Raw genomic sequence first — 22,891 nt, forward strand, 5'->3', positions numbered from 1 at the left:
TCCACCTTCCTTGCTTGGCTGAGACCCTGGAGTGCCCCACAGTCAATCCAGTGTCGAAGCACAAGGAGTTGGAGGTGAACATAGTGGAGGTTTGTGAGACCATGATGTCTATGGAACTCGAGGTGATGGTCATGAAGGACAGGCTGGTGGCGTGTGAGAAGACTAAGGATCTGGATGACTAAGGTCTGAGACTAAGGTCTGGTGTCCAGACCCGGGGGAGCGGGATCATGTATTGTGTGAAGAACCCAGAGAGACCCTCCTGTTCCTGTCTGTGAGGAACAGGAGGCCGCAGACCTCAGATCCGGGTCCTGTAATGACCTGCCCCCAAATAACCAGAATCCAGCTCGTCCACTCGAGTTCTGCTGGACAGCTTGTTCACCATTAATCCACTTTTTCTACCCTGATTATGTACCCTGTGTTCTTCAATTCCAACTAATCTAGCCCTGATCCAGTTCTTCCCACCCTCCTCCTTCCTCCCTCCTCCCCGCACTAGACCGCAGGGATCAATGGGACAAAAATGTCTCCTACCTCTAGGCACCAGGGATGTTGGGAGCAGAAATTTAAACTGGGCCACACTCCAACCTCAGTCATGATAGCTTCAAAAACCAAACAAGGGCTTGAGGTGGGAGCTCTCCCTCCCCAGTACACAGTCCTGTTTCTCCATATGCAGCCCTGAAGCTAATGGGAGCTGGAAACATCGAGCAACCAGTTCTAGACACTATTTGGGGACTGTTTGGGCACTATGCCTCTCTTGCAAACCACAGCACCCAAAAGGAGAGAGAGAGAGAAGGGGAGAATGCCCTTCCACAGAGGCAGGATGGGAAGAGGGGGATGGGGAGTGGGAGGGATGCTGGGACCCGTGGTGGTGGAGGATGGGCGCTGGTGGAGGGATGGTTACTTGATCATTGTGTGACTGAATCCCAATCAGAAAAATTTGTAAGTCTATAACTGTACCTCATGGTGTTTCACTAAGAAAAAAATTTTAAAAAATACTTGGATAAAAAAAAGTTACACAGCCTCCAACACATCCATATATGCAGAAACAAACTCAAAACATAAAATAAAAACCCAATCAAAAATAAATCCAAAGAAATAAATTTCAATTTTTAATATGAAAATGAAAAGATCGTGGGGTCTCACCATGTTTCACGCTTGTCCCTATCCCTCCCCGAGCGCGCCCCCCTCAGCCTTTCCAGAGGGATTCAGGGTTTCTTTCTTATGGTCTTTATCCGGATGCCACTCAGCTTGGAAACTGCTCCCGAAATGTTCAGTGGTTCTGAGCAAGAGATTTAATCCACTGCTTCTTGCAAGTCAGAGGATGGGGTCCCATCCGATAGGCAGAAAGGCTGGGGTCGCGAACGTTAGAGTGGGTTTTCACACCAAAATCTAGAGTCGCAAAAGTTCGATGTGGGTTTTCACATAATCCCAGGGACTGTGCCATCTGGGCAATTGGTAGCCACTGGGGCCCTTTGTTAGTCATCAGTGTCACCGCTGAATGGGGACCTGGAAGTAGATATTTGTTTACCTCTGTGGCACAGCGAGAGATCAGAGCCCCCTGCCTCAGAGACAGGTATGCCCAGACCTCTGCCAATGGCCCTTACCTGGGTCAGGTCACCTAGAGCCTGGTGCCCTTTCTCAGGCACTAAGAGGATCAACCTCTTTGCCTCTGGAGCCCTACTGCTGCTTTGAGAGGGTTTTTTTTAGGTTATTTGTTTTTCGTTTTTTTCACTTCTAAATGGTCATTCTTCCAGGAGGTCTGGTGCCCAGCCTCAACCAAGAGCTGGAGCAGTGCCTCTGAGGCTCTCTTTCAGTCCTCTTGGGCTTCTGACACTAAGACCTTATCATCTACAGATTGCAGGATGGTCCATTCCAGGGCCCCAACGAGGATTTTCTTAAGTCCAGAGCGAGGGTCTTCCTGAAGAAGGTGGCCGAGTTTTTGAATCCTTGGGCAACGGGTCCACAGTGACTGAGGTTTCCTCATGTCTCTGGATCCTTTGGCCCAAAGGCAAACAGGGGTCTGCTTCCTGGAACAATTTGCAAAGGGAGAAACACATCTTTTGAGGTTCAGGCCGGTCAATCATTGGGCACTAGAGGAAAACAGACTCAAGAGAGTGGAAGGGCTGGGTACCACAAGGTGACCAGCAGGACCGACCACACTGACTCGGCGCAGGTCATGACTTCTCAACTGAGGCCAATGGGTTGCTCCCAGTTGAGCTGCATCCCACCACTATTCCTGCCTCCCGGACCTGCGCAGTATCTTTCCCTATCCCTAGCCACACCTCACGGGCTACCAGACATTGCAGCTGTCTCTGGAGGCTCACTCCTAGCATGAGTTTACCAGCAGAGGGGCATGATACTGCCATTTGAGAGCGCCTGGAGAAGGTATTTTCCAAAGTGGGAATACACAGTGTCAAAGTGGACATTTATTTGCGCTTCTAGCTCTGTCGGGAGCTCTAACGTCAATAAGATACTAAAGGGGGGAACAGGGAGAACCTTGTTTTCCATATGGAACCCCCAGCATCTACTGAGACCATGGATTATCGGGCCCAGCCAAAGCAGGGAAGGGCTGCACGTCCGATACCTTCATCGAGCTCTGCTTCCTATGATTCCCTGTCTTGGAGGTCATGGGGCGACCATTTCCACGAGGCTTTTCTTGGGAGAGTAGGTAGCAAGTTACCCTGCCTTCCCTGCCTGCCTGGGGACTCCCTGTGACTCTGTCAGACTGTCCAAGTGGTCCTGGTGTCAGTAGACATTTCTGGAAGCTGCCCAACTTTGATTGTCTGCCACTCCCATTCACAGAGGGTCACAGCTTTTCTGGTGTCATATTGGCACTTTGGTCTCTCCTGCAGTATGGCATGGCCCTCTGGGCCAATGATCTGGGGCTGCCTTCTGCCCCTCCCCATCCTCCACGCCTGACTCTTGCTCCTGCTCTGGCTCCCCTCTTTCTCCCTGCCCCTTGTCTGCCCTGCCAGTTCTTGCCTCCTCTAGACCAAGGGTACACTGGAGGTGCTAGGGCCTGGCCTTAACCACTCCACTGGGGTAGTGCTGTCTGCACTGGACAAGTGGCAGTGGCACCCAGGTGCCATGCTCTCTGCCAACTCCTCCTGTGCACCAGGTGCCACTGCTCGGGTGTTGCTCTTTTTCCTTTTGGTCTTGTCTTGCTTTCTCCCTTGCTTGGTAGTGAGTTTTGTTGTTTCACAAATGAGAATTGCAGCACTAATATAACTTTGAGTTTTCAACGGGTATGAACACATACGTACTTTGCCAAAATTTCTGCCTAAAGCTAACTAAAAACCAAGCAGCAGGGACTGGAGTGATAGCACAGTGAGTAGGGTGTTTGCCTTGCACGCGGCTGACCTGGATTTGATTCCCAGAATCCCATATGGTTCCCTGAGTACCACCAGGTGTAATTCCTGAGTGCATGAGTCAGGAGTAACCCCTGTGCATCGCTGGGTGTGACCCATAAAGGAAAAAAAAAAGCACATTTTGGCAAGTGGGAGAACATGATGAGATAATAGTGGTAATGGAATGAACAGCTCCAAAGTCTGAACAGCGCACAAGGCGAGAGATCAGTTTTACAGCAGATCTGATGGGCGACGGGGTATTAGCAAGCTGCTGACAGGAGAGTATGGAACAAGAAATGACCAAGCTTTCTTGGTGCAGAGAAGATCTGGAGCATATCAATAACTTTGGAAAATTTGGGGGATTTTCCCAGGTTTCTAAGTTGAACAGTGTGACAGACTACCTCTGGGACATCCCGGGTGATTTCCGTGGCTGTCTCCTCTCTCCCAGACCCTGTGCCTCATTGCAGCTCCTGCTCTCCAGGGTAGCCTGTCTGAAGTTAGCCTGCGGGAAATGTGGGCAGAGGTCCCCTCTCCTCTTCAGCAGGGTTCAGGAGATCCTAGTATCAGGACTTGAACAGGGCTGGGCCGCATCAAGGCAAGCACCTTAACCCCTGCAATATCCCTGGGGCCCATTCTTGAAAAGTCTGAAAGTGCTTGGGAGTGGAAGCTTCAGGTTCCACGGGGCTGTCTCCCTGAGCACTGTGCCGTACAGAAGGGGGATTGAGGCATCTTTAAGGGAGCCCAACTCTACAGGAAGGAGATTTAGTTGGGAAGCAGCTGAAAGAAAAGTACTGCTTGGAGCAGGGCATTAGTCCAGCAGATAAAGTGATCGTCTTGCACACTGCTGACGTTGGATCAATGGGCCCCCCTAGTTCCACTAGGTATGGTCCCTGAGCTAAGTCAGGAGTAAAGCCTGAGCATGTCTGGGTGTGGGGCCAACACCCAAAGAAAAGTGCTGCAAGCAGACAGGGCCGGCCTTTTCGCAGTGCCCTAAGGAAGGATTGCTCAAGTTCTTATAGGCCATAAGAGGGATTTCCCTGCAAGTTGGAAGGGGTGAGGGAGTGGAAGGGGGTGACAGCACTGGCCCTCCACTTGTGACTCTGCCTGAGCAGTGACAGTCCACTTGGACAGTCCACAGTGGCCTGACTCAGGCCAGGACTTGGCTGCTGCTTTGACACAAAAGTGTCCTGAAAATGTGTGTCAGGGTCCTCAGGAGGGAGAAGCCCCCAACGGGGGTCAGGAGGCAGGACACCCGGGGGGTCAGAACCAGGCTGACTCTGCCCCCGAGCCCTCCACCTCCCTTGGTTGACTGAGAGCCTGGGGCTACCCCGCAGTCTATCCAGTTTCAGTCAATCTAAGGGCACTGAAGTGGAGGCGAACACAGTGGAGATCATAAAGCCCGAGGAGCTGGAGGTGGTAACAGTCAAGAAGGACAAGCTGGTGGTGTGGGGAAGACTGTGCATCTGGAGGCAGAAATGTCCCCCAACACTGGGCACCGGGGATGTGGGGGGCAGAAATGTCCCCCAATAATAGACACTAGTGGTCTGGGAGGCAAAAAAAGGCCCCAAGCAGTAGGCAACAGTGACATGGGGTGCAGAGGTTTCCCCTAACAATAGACAGCAGGGTTCCGGGGACAGAATTGTTCACAATTACTTGGCACCAGGGATGAGCAGAGCTGAAATTTCCTCCAGAAAAAAACACTAGGGATGTTGGGGAAAATTGTTTTCCAATACTAGACACAAGAGCTCTGGGGGGAGAAATATCCCACAACAGAGAACAGAGCTCAGATAGGAGACATGTCCTCCAACACTACACAATTAGAAGTCCCCAGAGCAGAAATACTCACCCCCGTAGAATTAGTCCAAAGAGTAGCAGTAAGAAATGAACACCTCCCCACCCCCCACCGTAGACGATACCCCAGGAGAGAGGAGTGGAGAATGCCTCTAACCCCTGCTTTCCCACCTAAATGGTTTGTGGGCTGTCCTTGCATGGTCCAGGGCATTTTCCACTTTTTGAGTTAAAATTCTGTCCAGAAGGCCAGAGAGAAGGCTCAGGAGACTCAGTACAGACTTGGGATGCATGAGGTCAAGAACGTCCCCTGGCACCACAGGGTCTCCTGATCACAAAGGCTGGAGCAAATAGAGATCCCCACAAACCCCAAACCTCTCAGGTATTTACACAGGCCATGAGGGTCAATGAAGCAGTACTTGGAAGGATCTCAGTGCTTAGAGGAAACACTCATTCAGATCATCTTATTTTCAAAACGGCACTTGGGTACAACCATCTACTCCTCCTTGGCCCAGGGAAAACGAGGCAACACTCAAACCTTCGGTTCATGGGCTACAGACCAAGCAAAAGTCTGAGCCGAGAGCTCCCCCTCCTCCAGTGCACTTTTTCTATTCTGGGAAAGGAAGTCCTGAAAAGGATGGAGGCTGAATAGTCAGCAACTGAGTTCTAGGCACTACCTGGGACAGTTTCGGGGATCATGAATTGGTGGCAGAGGAGAGAGAGGGGAGAGGGCTGAATCAATCTCCCTGACAGACACTGTCCTGTTTCCAAGATTGTTTCTACAAATGGATGCATCCCAGCCTGTGTGGGTGTGTGGCATCGGGTGGGGCGGGTCCTGCCAGGGAACGGCTCATGCTTCTTGATGAAGCATGAGCTGTCCTGTGGGGGTCTCACCATGGATCAGAACCTGACATGACATGCCCATGCCCATGGTACCTGTTGCGTCTACACCTCCTCTGTAGTGCCCACAGGGAAGAGCCCCCACCTTGCCCCCAATGCGTCATGGGTGCCAGGCCCCCTAGTGGCCAGATCATGCCTCAGGTAAAGGACCTGCAAACTTCCAGGTATTTCCCAAACCTCTCAAGGACTGGATGGACTTTCTCTGCCCAGAGCCTCAACCCAGTGTGGAACCCTTCACTGCCCACAGGCTCCCCAGACAGCACAAGCCCACAGTGACCCTATGCCCCACCATCAGAGATAAATTTGATTCTCAGCCCAGCGAAAGTGAGAGGGGGAGATGTCAGAGCTACAGGAGACAGCCACAGACCACTGGGGCTGAATGTGCTCAGGGCAGGGAGGACAGGGGCACTCTGGGGTGCCATAGTGGGCACGGGCGATATGGGGGAGTTGGGGTTCCTTTCAGGCTGCAGGACTCGTGAGGGCAGCGTGGCCAGGCTGAGTGGCCCTAGTTGGGAGTGTGTGTATTGAGAGGGATTTCCAGAACAGGCCGGGAGCAACACCAGAGAAGAGTCCAGCTTCCCCAAGGCCAAGTCTGGTGTCCAGCTCCCAGTAGGATGGACTGAGCCTCAGAGAAAGGGGCAGAGCTGGGGTGGGGAGGTTCTATGGGGTCATTAAGAGCCCTCCAGGACTCAGAAAGGGAAGACTCTGTGCAACAGGGGGAACTGGTCAGGACTGACTGGGTCTGGGGGCTCAAAGGCCTCACAAACTGGCTGCTGCCTGTCTGGGAGGAAGCAGAGAGAGAAGGACAGAGAGAACGTGGACACCGGATAAGGCGGGAGCAAGAACTCTGCGGGCCTGATGAGAGGAGAGGGGAAGGGCAGGGAGGGCAGGGGCTCCAAGGACAGAAAGGAGAGAGAGAGGCCTTGGGAGTGAGGGGTGGTGGGGACAGCGACCAGGACAGCCCCTCTGCCAGGCTCGCTGGGCTCCCACAGAAGCAGCCAGGCCAGACCTAGGGGTGCTCAGTGGCTAATCCTGGCAGCTGCAGCCCAGCCTGGGCATGGGGGGACGTGATCTCTGGGAAAGAGAAAGTCGTGGACTGAGCTATGGGAGACCGAAAGGGTCAGTGCTCCTGGCCCACCGTGGGGCCCACAGAGTTCCAAGCCACCATTGTCGGTAGGGGGCAGTGCCCAAGGGTCCGGGTGGGGTTGGGGAGGACCGTCAGGCCCACCAGGGCAGAGGCTGGTGCAGCCTTCATAGTGATGTTACCCCTGGTAGCTCTAGATTTCTCCCTGGCCAATGGGTTTGCAGCCCCGAGGCCACGTCCCCATCCCTGCCTATAAAAAAAGCCTCGTGGCCCCGACCCTCAGAGCACCCTCTCGCAGGGATGCTTGAGGGAGAAGTGGCCCCAACACACCTTCCCCCTGTTGACTCTTCGAGCGTTCATGTTGGGGTCACCTCCAGATGGTGACCCTTCTACTGGTCATCTAATGGTCACCTCTATGGGTCATCTCTAGGGGATCTTTGGAAATTGGCAGAGCGCAACGGATGGTAAGAAAAGGCCCTGCGTTGGCCCTGCACTGGTCAGTGTATGGCCCCGAGGCCACAGGATCAAGCCCGGGCCCATTTCCAGCAAGTCGTCTGGCAGTTTTGTCCCCAGCAGTCTCTCTCCTCGTCAGGGTCTCCCAGGACTCTGGTATGGGAGTCCCCAGAGAGCCCCTCCTGAAAGAACAGAATTTTAAAACATCAAGTGTATCTTATAAAGGGGGAAGATTGCTTGGCAGAGTGTCATCTTTTAGTGGAGAGTGATTTGAGCTGGTGCACAGCACCAGGAGCTTGAAGCCTGTGATGTCTGAGGAGGGCAAGGCGGGGAGGAGTGACTTCGAGTGTTCAGGGAGGGGCCCTGTGAATGGTGCACTGTGACAGGGGAGACCGGCTGGGAGCAGGAGCTGGGCGAGTCTCCACCTCCCTCTGCACCTGTGTCCTGCTCTGCGGGCAGCCAGAGGAAATGGGGTCAGCTGTCCACTCCCCAGAATGTTACGACCCTGAAAATGCAGAGAGCTCTAGGGCCGGGACATAGAACGCTTGTTTCTCGTTGTCCCTCGTGTCCCTGCCAGCACTGCCAGGAGGGCTCCAGTGGGTCCAAAGCAGGAAAGAATCCACTTTTTAAGGGGCCCAGAGCAACAGATGGCGGTGAGAAATGAGCAGCCCCCGAGATGAGCAGGATGAACCAAGAGTCGGGGCTGTGGACCATGAAGTTTGGGTGGGGTTGAAGGTCTGGGGTCCTTGACTGTCTGCTTCCTCTCAGGTTTACCGGCCTCTGGGTGCCCCCGAAACAGCCACATCGTTGACAACATTTGCAAGGACAGGTGGAGGCAGGAGATTCCAGGAACAACGGGTGAACCCAGAGAACAACTGCGGATGCGAGTGGGGGCCAAGGGGACTGAGCTGGGGTGAGAGAAGCGGGCGCAGCGCCGCCTGGAGTCTGAGGGCTGAGGGGTGGCCAGCCGGGAGCCCTGCCAGGATTGAGTTGTGTCTCAGCAACAGTGGAAGGGGTCTGGGTAACATTCCCCAGTCTTGGAGCTGAGCGAGTCTCCTATCATCTCCAATTATCACCTATCATTCCAACATGTCTTCACCGCGAGCCCACGAAAAGTTGCTGTACACCAAGAGTTTTGTGAAAGGGTGCAGGGTTTGCCGGCCATCAGCTCCCCTCCACCCTGGGGTAACACTTCAGACTTCTGGGCTGTGACTTTCCTAGTCTGTGAAATGGGTTGGTGAGACCCCCTGTGAGGCCAAGAGCCTGCCTTGGGTGATGGCAGGAAGGACAGGTAAGAATGCCCTGAGGGCTGTGGTGGCACTGACTGGCCCACACTACACAGAGGGGTCTGGAGTTGGCAGTTGCCAGGTAGGAGTCAGGGTCCGAGGCAGAGGGAGACCCAACTCCTAGGCTCTGGGACAAAGACCCCATGGGGGGCTGTGGGTGAGTGTGTGAGCCCTGCATCTCCTGGCTGGGATCTAGTCGGCCCTCCTGCCTGTCCTCACAGACACTGTCCTACCTCCCACAGATGCCAGGGCAGGACGAAAAGGTGCAGTGCCAGTGGCTTCCCTGGGGCCGATCTGCTGGTACCTGGAAATGCACATAGCTGCCCACAAGAGCACCTGGATGCCCGCAGTCACCTGGGCTCCAAGGAGGAGCAGCTGTACCAGCACATGCTGCGGCAGAAGCAGCCCATAGACCTGCTGCTGCAGGTGCCACCAAGGCAGCAGGCCCTGCTGGAGGCCGCCATCAGGGAGCTGAGGGAGACCAGGTGAGAGAGGGGCCAGGAGCTCTGGGGCCGGGAGAAGCCCCTGTGGGTCAGAGGGCGGGGTTACTGGGGAGGGGAGCCAGGCTGCCCCACCCCCAGCCCCCCACCTCCTGTGCTTGGCTGAGACCCTAATGCTGCCCCACATCCCATCCAGTCCAAAGGGATTGGCATGGAGACGAACAACACACAGGTGCTCCTGGACACAAAACGTGAGGAGCTGGAGGCCACAGAGAAGGAGGAGGCGCAGGGGGCCAGGCAGGAGGAGTGCCAGAGTCCAGGAGCTGGAGGAGACAGTCCAGTCCCAGGGGGCTGGGACCATGACCTGTGTGAGATCCGGAGACGCTCCTGTTGCTGTCCTTAAGGAAGAGGAGTCCACCGTCATCGGACCCAGGTCCTGTAATGACCCGCCGAAAATCCAGAAAACGCAGCTGGTCAGCAAGAGCTCCACTGGAAGCCTGACACCCAGCTGACACCTCGATTTTACTGCACCTAAGCACCCTGCCTCTCTCACCCAATTGATCTAGCCCAGCCCCGTCCTCCCCACGCCACCCGACTTCTGCCTTCTTCCTCTGCCCTTTGCTCTTCTCCCTCCACTAGAACCAGGGATATCCCTCACTGCAAGACCAGGGATCAGGGCAAAGCCACAACTATTCTCCATCTCAAGAAACGGGAAATCAGGGGGACAGTAAAGTCTCCATCCACTAGACCCCGAGATGTGGGGTAAGAAATGTCCCCACCCCTGGGCCCCCCAGGGATCAGGGGGCACAGTTTCCCCCTCTACTAGACCCCGGGATCAGGGGGCAGAGATGTCCCCCCCCCACTAGACGCCAGGGATGGGGGAGACAGAGATGCATCCCCTTAACACTAGATGCCTGGGATCGGGGGCAGCAGAGAGGCCCCCCAACGCGGGACACCAGGGATCGGGGGGGCCAGAAAGAGAGGCCCCCACACCACTGGACGCCAGGGATCAGGGGGCAAGAGAGAGAGGCCCCCCCACCACTGGACGCCAGGGATCGGGGGGAGCCAGAGAGAGAGGCCCCCCACCACTGGACGCCAGGGATCGGGGGAGCCAGAGAGAGTCCCCCCCACCAGTGGACGCCAGGGATCGGGGAGGGCCATAGAGACAGGCCCCCCGCACCGCTGGACGCCAGGGATCAGGGGGGCCAGAGACAGAGGCCCCCCACCACAGGACGCCAGGGATCGGGGGGGCCAGAGAGAGAGAGAGGGCCCCCCCACTGGATGCCAGGGATTAGGGGGGGCAGATAGAGGCCCCCCCACTGGATGCCAGGTATCGGGTGGGGCCGGAGAGAGGCCCCCCCACCACTGTACTCCAGGGATCGGGGGGCCAGAGAGAGGCCCCCCCCACTGGACGCCAGGGATCGGGGGGGCCAGAGAGAGAGGCCCCCCCACCACTGGACGCCAGGGATCGGGGGAGCCAGAGAGAGAGGCCCCTCCACCACTGGACGCCAGGGATCAGGGAGGGCCATAGAGACAGGCCCCCCCCACCGCTGGACGCCAGGGATCGGGGGGGCCAGAGAGAGGCCCCCCACCACTGGACGCCAGGGATCGGGGGGGCCAGAGAGAGAGGCCCCCCCACCACTGGACGCCAGGTATCGGTGGGGCCAGAGAGAGAGAGAGCCCCCCCCCACTGGACGCCAGGGATTGGGGGGAGCCAGATAGAGGCCCCCCCCACTGGATGCCAGGTATCGGGTGGGGCCAGAGAGAGAGGCCCCCCCCACCACTGGACGCCAGGGATCGGGGGGGCCAGAGAGAGAGGCCCCTCCACCACTGGACGCCAGGGATCAGGGAGGGCCATAGAGACAGGCCCCCCCCACCGCTGGACGCCAGGGATCGGGGGGGCCAGAGAGAGGCCCCCCACCACTGGACGCCAGGGATCGGGGGGGCCAGAGAGAGAGGCCCCCCCACCACTGGACGCCAGGTATCGGTGGGGCCAGAGAGAGAGAGAGCCCCCCCCCACTGGACGCCAGGGATTGGGGGGAGCCAGATAGAGGCCCCCCCCACTGGATGCCAGGTATCGGGTGGGGCCAGAGAGAGGCCCCCCCACCACTGGACCCCAGGGATCGGGGGGGGCCGAGATGTCCCCCCCACTAGACCCCAGGGATCACAAGGGCGGAGATGTCCACCCCCCCACTAGGCCCCAGGAAACAGTGGGGAAGAAATGTCCCCCTCCACAAGATCCGAGGGATCAGGATGGCAGATATATCCCCCCAGCCCCCCCACTGGATGCCAGATATCGGGTGGGGCCAGAGAGAGGCCCCCCCACCACTGGACCCCAGGGGTTGGGGGGGCCAGAGATGCCCCCCCCACTAGAACCCAGGTATAGGGGGGGCCAGAGATGCCTGCCCCCACCACTAGAGGCCAGGGATCGGGGGCGGCCAGAGAAGCCCCCCCACTAGATGCCAGAGATCGGGGGGGGCAGAGATGCCTCCCCCCACCACTAGTGCCAGGGATCGGGGGGGCAGAGATGCCTCCCCCAACCACTAGACGCCAGGGATCAGGGTGGGCAGAGATGCCTTCCCCCCAACACTAGACGCCAGGGATCGGGGGGAGCCAGAGAGACCCCCCAACCACGGGACGCCAGGGATCGGGGGGACCAAAGAGAGAGGCCCCCCCACCACTGGACGCCAGGAATCGGGGGGGGGAAGAGAGAGGCCCCCCCACCACTGGACGCCAGGGATCGGGGGGGCCAGAAAGAGAGGCCTCCCCCACCACAGGACGCCAGGGATTGGGGGGAGGGGCCAGAGAGAGAGGCACCCCCACCACAGGACACCAGGGATCGGGGGGGGAAGAGAGAGAGGCCCCCCCCCACTGGATGCCAGGGATCGGTGGGGCCAGAGAGAGAGGCCCCCCCCACCACTGGATGCCAGGGATCGGGGGGGCCAGAGAGAGAGAGAGGCACCCCCACCACTGGACGCCAGGGATCGGGGGGGGCCAGAGAGAGAGAGAGGCCCCTGCCACCACTGGACGACAGGGATCGGGGGGGCCAGATAGAGGCCCCCCCACACTGGACTCCAGGGATCGGGGGGGCCGAGATGTCCCACGCACTAGGCCCCAGGGATCAGAAGGGCCGAGATATTCCCCCCCCCCACTAGGCCCCAGGAAACAGTGGGGAAGTAATGTCCCCCTCCACAAGATCCAAGGTATAAGGATGGCAGATATATCCCCCCAGCACTAGCAAACAATGATTTGGAGGTCAGAAGTCACAACTCAGCTCTCCCCTCCCCATTGTGGGGTCCTGTTTCTGCGCATGACAGCCCTGAAGCTTGGCCGCTGGTACCATACAGTGACCGGATTCTACACACTCTTTGGGGCTGTTTGGGGACTTTGTATTGCTGGCTGAGAAGAGGGGAAGGAGGAAGGCGGGCTTTCTCCCTGACTGCCACTGTCTGATTTTCACGATTGTTGCAATAAATGGATCTATCCCAGGCCTGTGTGGGTGTGTGTGTCACTGGGCGGGGCAGGTCTGGCCAGTAGTTGACAATTGCTTCTAGATTGTGGGAAGCCTTGGCCATGTCACCATGCCAAGACGCGTCACCTGCCTGCCCCTGTGTGAAGCCTGTCAATGACCCCAGGAGAGTCCACCCCAAGGGTTGAAGGTCTCAATCACGGATGCGTCCCCAGGAGGGAGGGCAGGATGCAGCACCCAGAGCCCTGCCTTCCACTGCAGCACCTCCATGGCCTCCCCTGCCCCTGGTGCCTGTTTCCCCATTCCCCTCTGCAGTGGCACCAGGGACAGACCCCACTTTGCCCCTAGTGGCCACATCAGGTTTCTCAGGATGAGGACTTGAAAGTGCTCCTGCAGCAGGTGGGTCCAAGGTGCTGACCCCTCACTCAGGGTCCCTCTCCATGGCACCTGCCCTGGCAGGAAGACAGTGTGTTATCAGTGGAGCAGGATCGGGCTGTGGATGAAACATGTTTCTAGTGTCCCCGAGCTGTACAGAGCTGATCCCTGATAATAGCGCCCCTCTTCTGTGTGGACCATCAGGTTACCTAATACAAGTCCCATTGCCACCATCACAGCACGGTCAGACCCCATGAAATAGAGAACCAGGCCCTGACTCCTCTTTGTTCCTGCACGCCTGGACCTGGTGGGACAGCCTTGGCTGAGTGACACTCTACTGCTGACAAGAAGTGTGTCCAGATCCATGTGTCAGACCAGATGGCAAAGCCTCAGAAGGAAGAGTCATCCTGTTCCAGTCATTTCCAGGAAATTGGTCAGCCACGCCCCTTCCTGCCAGTCACATTTCTTCTGGGAGTCACACTCCTGGTAAGGCAGCCCAGGGCAGGCACAGGCAACTCCTGGTTTACCCCTTGGTGCCCAGTTCATAGCCCTGCCCCTCTACGTGCACCATGGGCCTGGGGTCGCCCATTCACTCTCACGGTTCTGCACACCTCACATGTGTCCTGCACACCCTCTCGCAGCCTCTACTGGGGCTCTGGGCTTAGCTCCCCGTGTCCGGCCTCTGGGTCCCTGGGCTCTGGAAACACCAAATCCAGGTTTGCCTTGAGGTTTGGGGAGCTGGGAGACTGTGGGGATCAGCAGCTTGACCCCTCTCACCCCTTGCCGGTGGGGAGAGCTGTTCTCCCATTGAACGACTCTCTTGGGAGTTTTTCCTCTTAGAATCAATCTTACAGAGTCTCACAAAGACACAGGTGGCACCCAAGAGTTTGCCGGAAGCATCCCAGTGTATTCCATGTGTGCAGGCTCTATCCAGCTACCCCCAAATGGGCAGTAGCAGGTCACAGCCTAATTATGTAGGTTGTTTTCAGGCTACCTCGATTCTGCGGAAACAACTTTCATCTAACATGCAGTGGTGCCTACTGCTCTCAGGTGCTCCCACAGTGGTGACTCCAGTTTCTAAGCTCCATTGTTTGAGCGTTCCCGTGAGCCTCTTCCATCCCTGCTCAGACAAACTGCAGAAATGTCTCCCCCCCTACACCTGAAGGATCGGGGTGCCTGAGATGTCCACCGCCACTAGACGCCAGGGATCAGGGGGGCCAGAGATGCCCCCCAACTAGACGCCAGGGATGGGGGACAGAGATGTCCCCCCCACCAGAGGACGCCAGGGATCGGGGGGGCCAGAGAGGTCCCTCCTACCACTGGACGCCAGGGATCGGGGGGGCCGAGATGTGCCCTCCCACTAGGTCCAAGGAAACATTGGAGAAGAAATGTCCCCCTCCACAAGGTCAGAGGGATCAGGATGGCAGATATATCCCGCCAGCACTAGCAAACAATGATTTGGAGGTCAGAAGTTACAACTCAGCTCTCCCCTCCCCATTGTGGTGTCCTGTTTCTTCGCATGACAGCCCTGAAGCTTGACCGCTGGTACCATACAGTGACCAGATTCTACACACTCTTTGGGGCTGTTTGGGGACTTTGTATTCCTGGCTGAGAAGAGAGGAAGGAGGAAGGTGGGCTTTCTCCCTGACTGCTCGGGCAAACTGCTCTCACTCTCTTCCTCGGTGAGAGATTTGGGAACCCTATCCGGGTCAGACAGAAGGACAGAGACATAAATAAAGTTAAAGAAATAGGAGTAGCTTACTGGGGGTGCTCTCGGGCGGACTCTCTGAACCTCAGGTGAGGCAATGGTACACCCGCGCCCTGGGTTAGATGAAGGGGGCTTTTAAGTTGTCTTGGTCTGGTCCTAGTCATCTGTTCGTGGGTCAATGGTAAGGAACCTCGAATGAAGCCTGGTGGCTTCCTGTCACCAGGTGGGCGATAAGTCTTGTCTTCCTCACCTGGAACAAGGTAATCTCTGACTCCAGGAATGTTGCTGTCCACTCAGCCGGTTGCCATTTGGTTTTGGTCACCATTTTGTCAGAGCAAACGTCACATTTGATTCTTGTCAAATTTGGTGATTCCTGACCCATCCATCTTGTCTACCTCCTAGAGTGGGTCTCTCAGAGGTCCTGCCTAGTTTTTCGCTTCTGCCTCTTGTTGCCTGCTTGGTTCCCTCCCCTTAGGCTTGGCAGACAGAATCATGGGCTACAGACCAAGCAAAAGTCTGAGCCGAGAGCTCCCCCTCCTCCAGTGCACTTTTTCTATTCTGGCAAAGGAAGTCCTGAAAAGGATGGAGGCTGAACAGTCAGCAACTGAGTTCTAGGCACTACCTGGGACAGTTTAGGGGATCATGAATTGGTGGCAGAGGAGAGAGAGGGGAGAGGGCTGAATCACTCTCCCTGACAGCCACTGTCCTGTTTCCAAGATTGTTCCCAGCCTGTGTGGGTGTGTGGCATTGGATGGGTGGGTCCTGCCAGGGAACGGCTCATGCTTCTTGATGAAGCATGAGCTGTCCTGTGGGGGTCTCACCATGGATCAGAACCTGACATGACATGCCCATGCCCATGGTGCCTGTTGCGTCTACACCCCCTCTGCAATGCCCACCGGGAAGAGCCCCCACCTTGCTCCCAATGCTTCCTGGGTGCCAGGCCCTCTTGTGGCCAGATCATGCCTCAGGTAAAGGACCTGCAAACCTCTAGGTATTTCCCAAACCTCTCAAGGACTGGAAAGAATTTCTCTGCCCAGAGCCTCACCCCAGTGTGGAACCCTTCACTGCCCACAGGCTCCCCAGACAGCACAAGCCCACAGTGACCCTGTGCCGCACCATCAGAGATGGATTTTATTCTCAGCCAGATATACGTGTTCCCGAACCTCCTCTCCCCACAAGGCTGCCCCGTGGTGTCCACCAGTGTCCCTAGCATTCCTGTGCCCCTGTCCCAAGCCTTCCATGAGTCAAACGTGTCTGTGAGGAGACTTGGGGCGTGGGAGGAGGGGATGAGTGGAGGGGACATGAGTTTGTGGTATGCAGGAACGGGAGACGGTCGGAGGGAGCGGACACCCCAGACAGGTGTTCTCCACACAGGGCTTTTTCCAGGTGGTTCTGGAAGGAGGGCGGGAGGGTGCCAGGCAGAGGAGGAGAGAGCTGAGTAGAAGCTGGGCAGTGCGGTTGAAGTGGGAGTGGACAGAGGTTAAACCTGCACAGCCTGAGGATGGCACCGTCTTCCTGTCTTTGGAGCCTGCCTAGGTGGCACAACTGTGAGCGTTGCTGCCCAGCTTAAATACACAACCTCAGAGCAGGGAGAGAGCTCAGGGTCAGGGGACCGTGTGCAAAGACACAGGTGCCTCCCTGGACACTGCCTGCCCCCTGGGCACCATCAAGTTTGGCTCTGGAGGATCCCATCCCGGCCCAGGGATGGCCCTGTCGCATTGGGTCTGAGCCAGGTTCATCATTGGGCCATCTGGCCCTGGAGGCCATGTCAACAGTACGACTTCGTGGGTGACCCAGCCTGCCCTTACCAGAGTGACTTCAGGCTTTTTGGGTGTCGTTGTACAACCTTTCTTGGGAGCTACCGAGGCTTCCAGGAGGCTCCAGGGCAAAGCATTTCTAGAAGATGCGACCAAATTCTATGGCAGGTCTCAACCGTGATTGACGTTCCCTTCAGAGGTCCTTCGAAGCACCGTGTCAGGCCTGGGATGCCCCGGTGCAGGGTGTTCCCCGTCCCTGAGGCTGTGTTGCTTCTGCAGGTGCAGAGAGCAGAAGTACAATTATGAAAGTCTGCCAACGACGTCCGTGATCATCGCGTTTTATAACGAAGCTTGGTCAACTCTCCTTCGCACCGTTTACAGTGTCCTCGAGATGTCCCCAGACATCCTGCTGGAGGAGGTCATCCTGGTGGATGATTTCAGCAGTAGAGGTACCCGGCCTCCCCTCTTCCCTCCCCTGGCCTCCCCTCCCCCCACCCCGCCCTCCCTTGACCCCCATCCTCCCCTCCCCTGCTCTTGCCTCTGAGCTCTGTCTGGTTCTCGCTGTGGATGGGTTCTGATTGAAGGCTGTGCTGGGCTGTTCTCTGGGAGGCTCTAGATAACAGTGATTTACAGGAGACAACAGGGAACGTCTCCTTGCAGTTGGGGTATGGCTGTAGAGGGCAGGTGTGGGAGCAGGTGTGGGGGACAGGTGTGGGGGATAGGTAAGGGCTCTAGGCATGGGGGCACAGGTGTAGAGGGCAGGTGTTAGGGGGTGGGTGTGAGAGAGAGGTCTTGGGGACATAGGTGGGGGAGAGGTGTTGGGGGCCAAGTGTGAGGGAGGGTGTGGGGGCCAGGTGTGGAGGCAGGTGTGGGGGCCAGGGGTGGGGGCAGGGGTGAACACTCGCCTTCTTTGGGGTGCTGTCCTCCCTGGGCTGCCCCAGCCTGGCCCCTCCCCTCTCTCTCTCACTCCCACCTGTACTGAAGGGTGTCCAGGGGACTCGGGCAGCACCTAGTAGGGGTCTCACCTCCCACCCTGCAGAAGAACAGTCACCTGGCCACACCTGGCTGCAGGGGACGCTCAGGACTGTAGTCTCGCTTGTTTGTTCTGGGGCCCGCTGGGCGGTTCTCCGGGCTTGCTCCTGGCACTGTGCTCAGGGCTCACTCCTGGTGTGCTCAGAGGACCAGGTGGGGCGTTGGGATCACACATCTTAACCTGGGGGACTGATGTCTTTGGGATGGTGGCCATGTGCTCGGCTGGAAATCGTGGGAAGAGTATTCGGGGTCATTTAGCGTTGCCCATGACAGCGTTGCCCATGACAGAGTGCAGGGCAGGTGAGCGTGAGGCGATGCTGATAGAGCCAGCTGGGCACCAAGTCCTGACAGTCCTGAGACCTGGGCGTCTGGGTCCAAGGGGGGCACGTGGGAACGTTGCTGGTGGTCTAGAATTCTCCATCCCAGCCTTCCCTTGCCCGGGCAGGGCGGGAGTGAGCCGGCTGCCCCATTCTCCTCCCCAGAGCACCTGAAGCAGCGCCTGGAAGCCGAGCTGGCCCACCTGCCCAAGGTGCGCCTCATCCACGCCACCAAGAGGGAGGGCCTGGTGCGCGCCTGGTTACTCAGGGCTTCGGGGGCCAAGGGCGACGTCCTCACCTTCCTGGACTGCCACTGCGAGTGCCACGAGGGCTGGCTGGAGCCGCTGCTGCAGAGGTGCGTGGGCGGTACCCAGTGGGAACACGGGAGACCCAGCTCCGTGGGCCTCGGGCTCGGCCTGGCTGCCCCGTCCCCCAGTCTCAGGCCACGGCTCCATCCCTGGTCACATGATCAGGGACCCTGGGCTGGGCGCCTTCGAGGGCATCAGGCGCTGCTGTACCCACGGCTTGCTGGTACAGGGGAGTTGCTTTTACTGCCGCTGGTCAGGTGCCTGAGTCGAAAAGTGTGCCATGGGCAGAGAGGCCAAGAACAGGATGGTGTGGATCTTATCAGATCACAGCCCTAGGCAGCACATTTTGGTCGTCTTTCCTTCATGCTGGGCTGACTTTCCCAGGTCATCCAGTACCTGTGTTGCCTGGGGCTCGTCAAGTCTGAAGGGACCCACAGAAATGGTGATTCACAGTAATTTCTCTTCTGTATTTATTTATTATTTATTTTTTGCTTTTATGGGTCGCACCCAGCAATGCACAGGGGGTCACTCCTGGCTCATGCACTCAGGAATTATTCCTGGTGGTGCTCAGGGGATTATATGGGATGCTGGGAATCAAACCCGGGTCAGCCGCGTGGAAGGCAAATGCCCTACCCACTGTGTTATGGCTCCAGCCCCTGTATGTTTTTTTTGGAGGGGGGAGTTGTGTGTGTGAAGGGGCTTACTCGTGAGTGCTCAGGGCTTACTCTTGGCTCTGCTCAGGGATCACTCCTGGTGGTGTTCAGGGGACCACATGGGGTGCCGGGGATTGAACCAGGGCAGCCACCTGTCGGGCAGGCACCTTCCCTGGGGTCCTGTGTCTCTGGACCACACCTTCCTTAGCGTCACTAGGAAACCATGAGCAGAATCATGGACAGGAAGCAGATGGCCCTCGCCTGGGTTATTTTTATCTTCTTACCCCTGTAGTCTTAAACTATGCTTTTAAGTATCATTCTTTGAAAGGGTTTTAAATGCAGGGGGGAGGGGAACCACTCCAGGCTGCCCTTCCCCCAGACCCACCTTACTCCCTCCACTTCCTCCCTCCTGATGCTGCATCACTGTTGTCGGCCACCCCCAGACTTCTCCAGGTGGGCTGTGCCCCCATGTGGCGTGGACAAGGATGCGGGGGGGGTTCAGGGTCTGCGCAGCTGGCCTTTAGATGCACACGCACCCACTGTCTCCTCTCCCAGGCGTGGGTGTCCATCATCCGTCCCCCAGCCTCACCCTGCTGCTCTCTGCCCTCCCCATCCCTGTCCTCACCCACTCTGGCTCCCTTCATGGCTTCTTTCTCTTCCTCAGCTTCAAAGAGGGTCCCGGCAGCTGGACTCCAAGGGGCCCAGGCCAGTGCCAGGGGCTGAGAGCAAAGCCATCATCGTGTCTCGCTCTCCCTCTGAATCCCAGGCTGGAGGGTGGCATTGGGGACCGATGCCATGCAGGGTCCAGAAGCAGGGGACCTGAGGGCACACACTGGCCCTCAGTGGAGTGGGAGCGAGCACGGCTTGGAAGGGGGGGGCGTTCCTGGTCTCTCCGGCCCTGGCCATATCTGGGGTGTGTGTGTGCGTATGTGTGTGTGTGTGTGTGTGTGTGTGTGGTCACTGCAGGATCGGGGAGAAGGAGACGGCGGTGGTGTGCCCCATGATCGACGTGATTGACTGGAACACTTTTGAGTACCTGGGCAACTCCGGAGAGCCTCAGATCGGTGGCTTTGACTGGTGGCTGGTGTTCACGTGGCACATGGTCCCTGAGCGGAAGCGGAAGCGGATGCGGTCCCCCATCGTTGTCATCAGGTCAGGACTGGCTGGGAGCGTAACACCCCGACCCCAACTGCAGCAGATACCCCGGGGGAGGGCAGGGATGCTTCGCTGGGGCCCCACCTGGTTTTGTTCTAAAGCATCTGCTGATTATTTTTTTACTCTACACCCACCCCGCTCTAAGTGTGGGGTTCATATTCATTGGCCTGTTTTGTTTATTTAAAAACAAAGGTGAGGGGGCTGGAGAGAGAGTTCAGTGGGTAGGGCGCTTGCCTTGCAGGAGTTTGCCCTGGGTTCGATCCCCCAGGCACCCTGTTATGGTTTCCCGAGCACCGCCAGGAGTGATTCCTGAGTGCAGAGCCAGAAGTTGCTCCCGAGCATTGCCGGGTGTGGTCCCAAAGCCAAAGCCAAAACAAGATAAATAAAAATAGGGTGAAGTATGTATCCTAAAATGTACTGCTCTGACCGTTCTTAAATATATAACTTGGGAGACTCAAGCGCGCTTTTCCCTCGACCTCGCAGAATCTCTCCAACTGTCAGGCGGTGTGTGTCAACCCCAGCCCCTAACGGCTCCATGGCCTCTAACACACCCCCACAAAAACTTTCCCCCTTCCAGACGCCTCACGCTAATGAGGCCACCACGCTTTGTCCCTTCGCGTTTGCCTTCTTGCCGGTCCCGAGATGTTTGTCTTGGGAACCCATAATTCTGCCTTGTGTCAACGTGGCCGGTTTTGTTGGCCCCTTCACCTCCGGTGGGTGTGTCCGCCGTCCAGGAGTTGTGTGCCATGCCCCGGGGAGGACTGATATCACAGGTGCCCTGCCCCCTGGACTGGTGCCAGGCTCCAGGGCCCGAGGTGGCTGGCTGCCACTTCCGGCTGTCCAAGTGGGCGTGGGGTTCTGGGTCAGGTGGCGACTCCATGGTGACGACTCTGAGCACTTAGTGACAGGCCTCTGTGGGACTGAAGCCAGTTAGGGGATGGGTGAGGGCGCAGGGTGAGGGCGGCCGAGAGCCAGCGTTGGTCAGTGGGTGAGCCTGGGTCTGAGCCCGGCTGCTCGCGTTCTGTTTCATTTGTTTGGCTTAGTTTTCGGGCCACACTTGCTGAGGCTCGGGGTTACTCCTGGCTCTGCACTCAGGAATTACTCCTGGTGCCTCGTGGTGAGGGAGCTGGTGGGCACAGGATGGGGTGCAGGGACCAGGCATGTGTTAGGAGGCTCTGCAGACTTCCCCGTCAGAAATGCGGGCGCAGGAGAAGACGGAGGCTGAGACTGGGGTGTGGTGGGACCTCCGGGGCGGTGGGGGGATTTGGAGAAGCTGATTGACATCTGGGAAAAAGGACGGATTGAGGGTGACACCCGGATTGCTGGAGTGGCCACTGGGGGGCCGCTGGCATTGCCCCTCACACAGCAGATTTAGAGACTGAGGCAGAGATGGAGGGATCATGTGTCAGGTCACAGATGCAGCCTGTGATGGCGAGACATACTCCCTCCCTCCAGCCCCTCCCCCAGTGCACACATATGAAGACATGTGCACACACCCACACACATGGACAAATGCAGCAGCTTCATGGTCAGTTGCCTGCCCCCTCCCACAGTCTCATCTCAATTTTTTTTAATGTAGGAGTACTGCTATTTATTCAGCCACTGATTAGCTGATTGAATTGTGCATCAACTCCACACATCATCTCAGCTTTCTTGCATGTTTCAGTCACCCTGTTCCCTAGACTTATACCCTAAAGCCATGTGAAAGTCCTCGCATGCTGGCACCCCTCCCTCCCTCCCTCCCTTTTCCCTCCTTCCCTCCCCCACTCTTTCCTTCCTTCCTTCCTTCCTTCCTTCCTTCCTTCCTTCCTTCCTTCCTTCCCTCCCTCCCTCCCTCCCTCCCTCGCTTTTCCCTCCTTCCCTCCTTCCTTCCTTCCTTCCTTCCTTCCTTCCTTCCTTCCATCCTTCCTTCCTTCCTTCCTTCCTTCCTTCCTCCCTCCTTCCCTTCCTCGCTCCCTCTCTCCCTTTTCTCCTTCCTTCCCTTTTCTCTCTCTTCTCTCCCTTCCTTGGTCTTCCCTCCCTCCTGTTCTTCCATCCCCCACCAAGGAGTCCCACTGGCCTTTCCCCGTGTACTCTGAGCCTGCAGTGCTGGGAGGACTCCCCAGTGCCACCACAGGGACCCGGCTGCCACCAGTTTCCCACACCCACATCTGCACTCTGGGGTGCTTCCCTTCCAGCTTTCGACCTGAGCCACCTCTGGGTGCAAGGGAAGACACCAGAATCGAGGGCTTCAGGGAAATGTGCTAGAATCATCTTTCATGGCCTCCAGCGGCCCCCAGCTGCATCTGTGAGCGCCTGGGCTCTGCTGTGAGACCACCACCACCGCCCACCCCGCCACCCTCCCAGCCATGTGCTCTCTCTGCCCTCTCTCCGGGTCCATCTGCAGCTGCCGGGGTCCTCTCATGCTTAGACTTTGCCCATGCTGAGGCCTTCCCAGCACCGTTCATTCCTCTATACTGGACACGCCCCGGGCCTGTACCCTCTCCGCCCTGGAAACAGCTGTCCCTGCCCTTGACCCCTCGTGAGCACATGCATCACATGCAGTTCTCTGATTATTTGGAGGGGTCTGGGAGCTTCCCCAGCTAGGACTCCCAGCAGAGCCCCCCCACCACCAGTGCTCCCAGACTGATGAAGGCAGATCAGGCCTGGGTAAGGGTTCCTGCGGCTGGCACTGAGACGCAGGTGTTGCAACTCTTCCAGGTCCCCGACAATGGCTGGTGGGCTGTTTGCTGTGAGTAAGAAATATTTTCAGTATCTGGGGTCTTATGATACAGGAATGGAAGTTTGGGGCGGAGAAAACCTCAAATTCTCCTTTCGGGTCT

At 57.5% G+C, this 22,891-nt stretch overlaps 1 protein-coding gene across 1 annotated transcript in view; it reads left to right on the top strand.

The window, feature by feature from the left end:
- The window catches only part of LOC130026600 (polypeptide N-acetylgalactosaminyltransferase 12-like), a 65,027-nt gene that overhangs the window by 8,141 nt on the left and 33,995 nt on the right, over nucleotides 1-22,891 (top strand). The window contains exons 2-5 of the mRNA XM_056117441.1: nucleotides 16,884-17,053; nucleotides 18,119-18,308; nucleotides 19,881-20,066; nucleotides 22,770-22,887. Coding sequence (XP_055973416.1) covers nucleotides 16,884-17,053; nucleotides 18,119-18,308; nucleotides 19,881-20,066; nucleotides 22,770-22,887 — 664 coding nt within the window. The remainder of the gene's footprint in view (nucleotides 1-16,883; nucleotides 17,054-18,118; nucleotides 18,309-19,880; nucleotides 20,067-22,769; nucleotides 22,888-22,891) is intronic.

The sequence above is a fragment of the Sorex fumeus genome, unplaced genomic scaffold (genome assembly GCF_029834395.1).
Source record: "Sorex fumeus unplaced genomic scaffold, SorFum_2.1 ptg000034l, whole genome shotgun sequence".
NCBI classification, from domain to species: Eukaryota; Metazoa; Chordata; class Mammalia; order Eulipotyphla; family Soricidae; genus Sorex; species Sorex fumeus.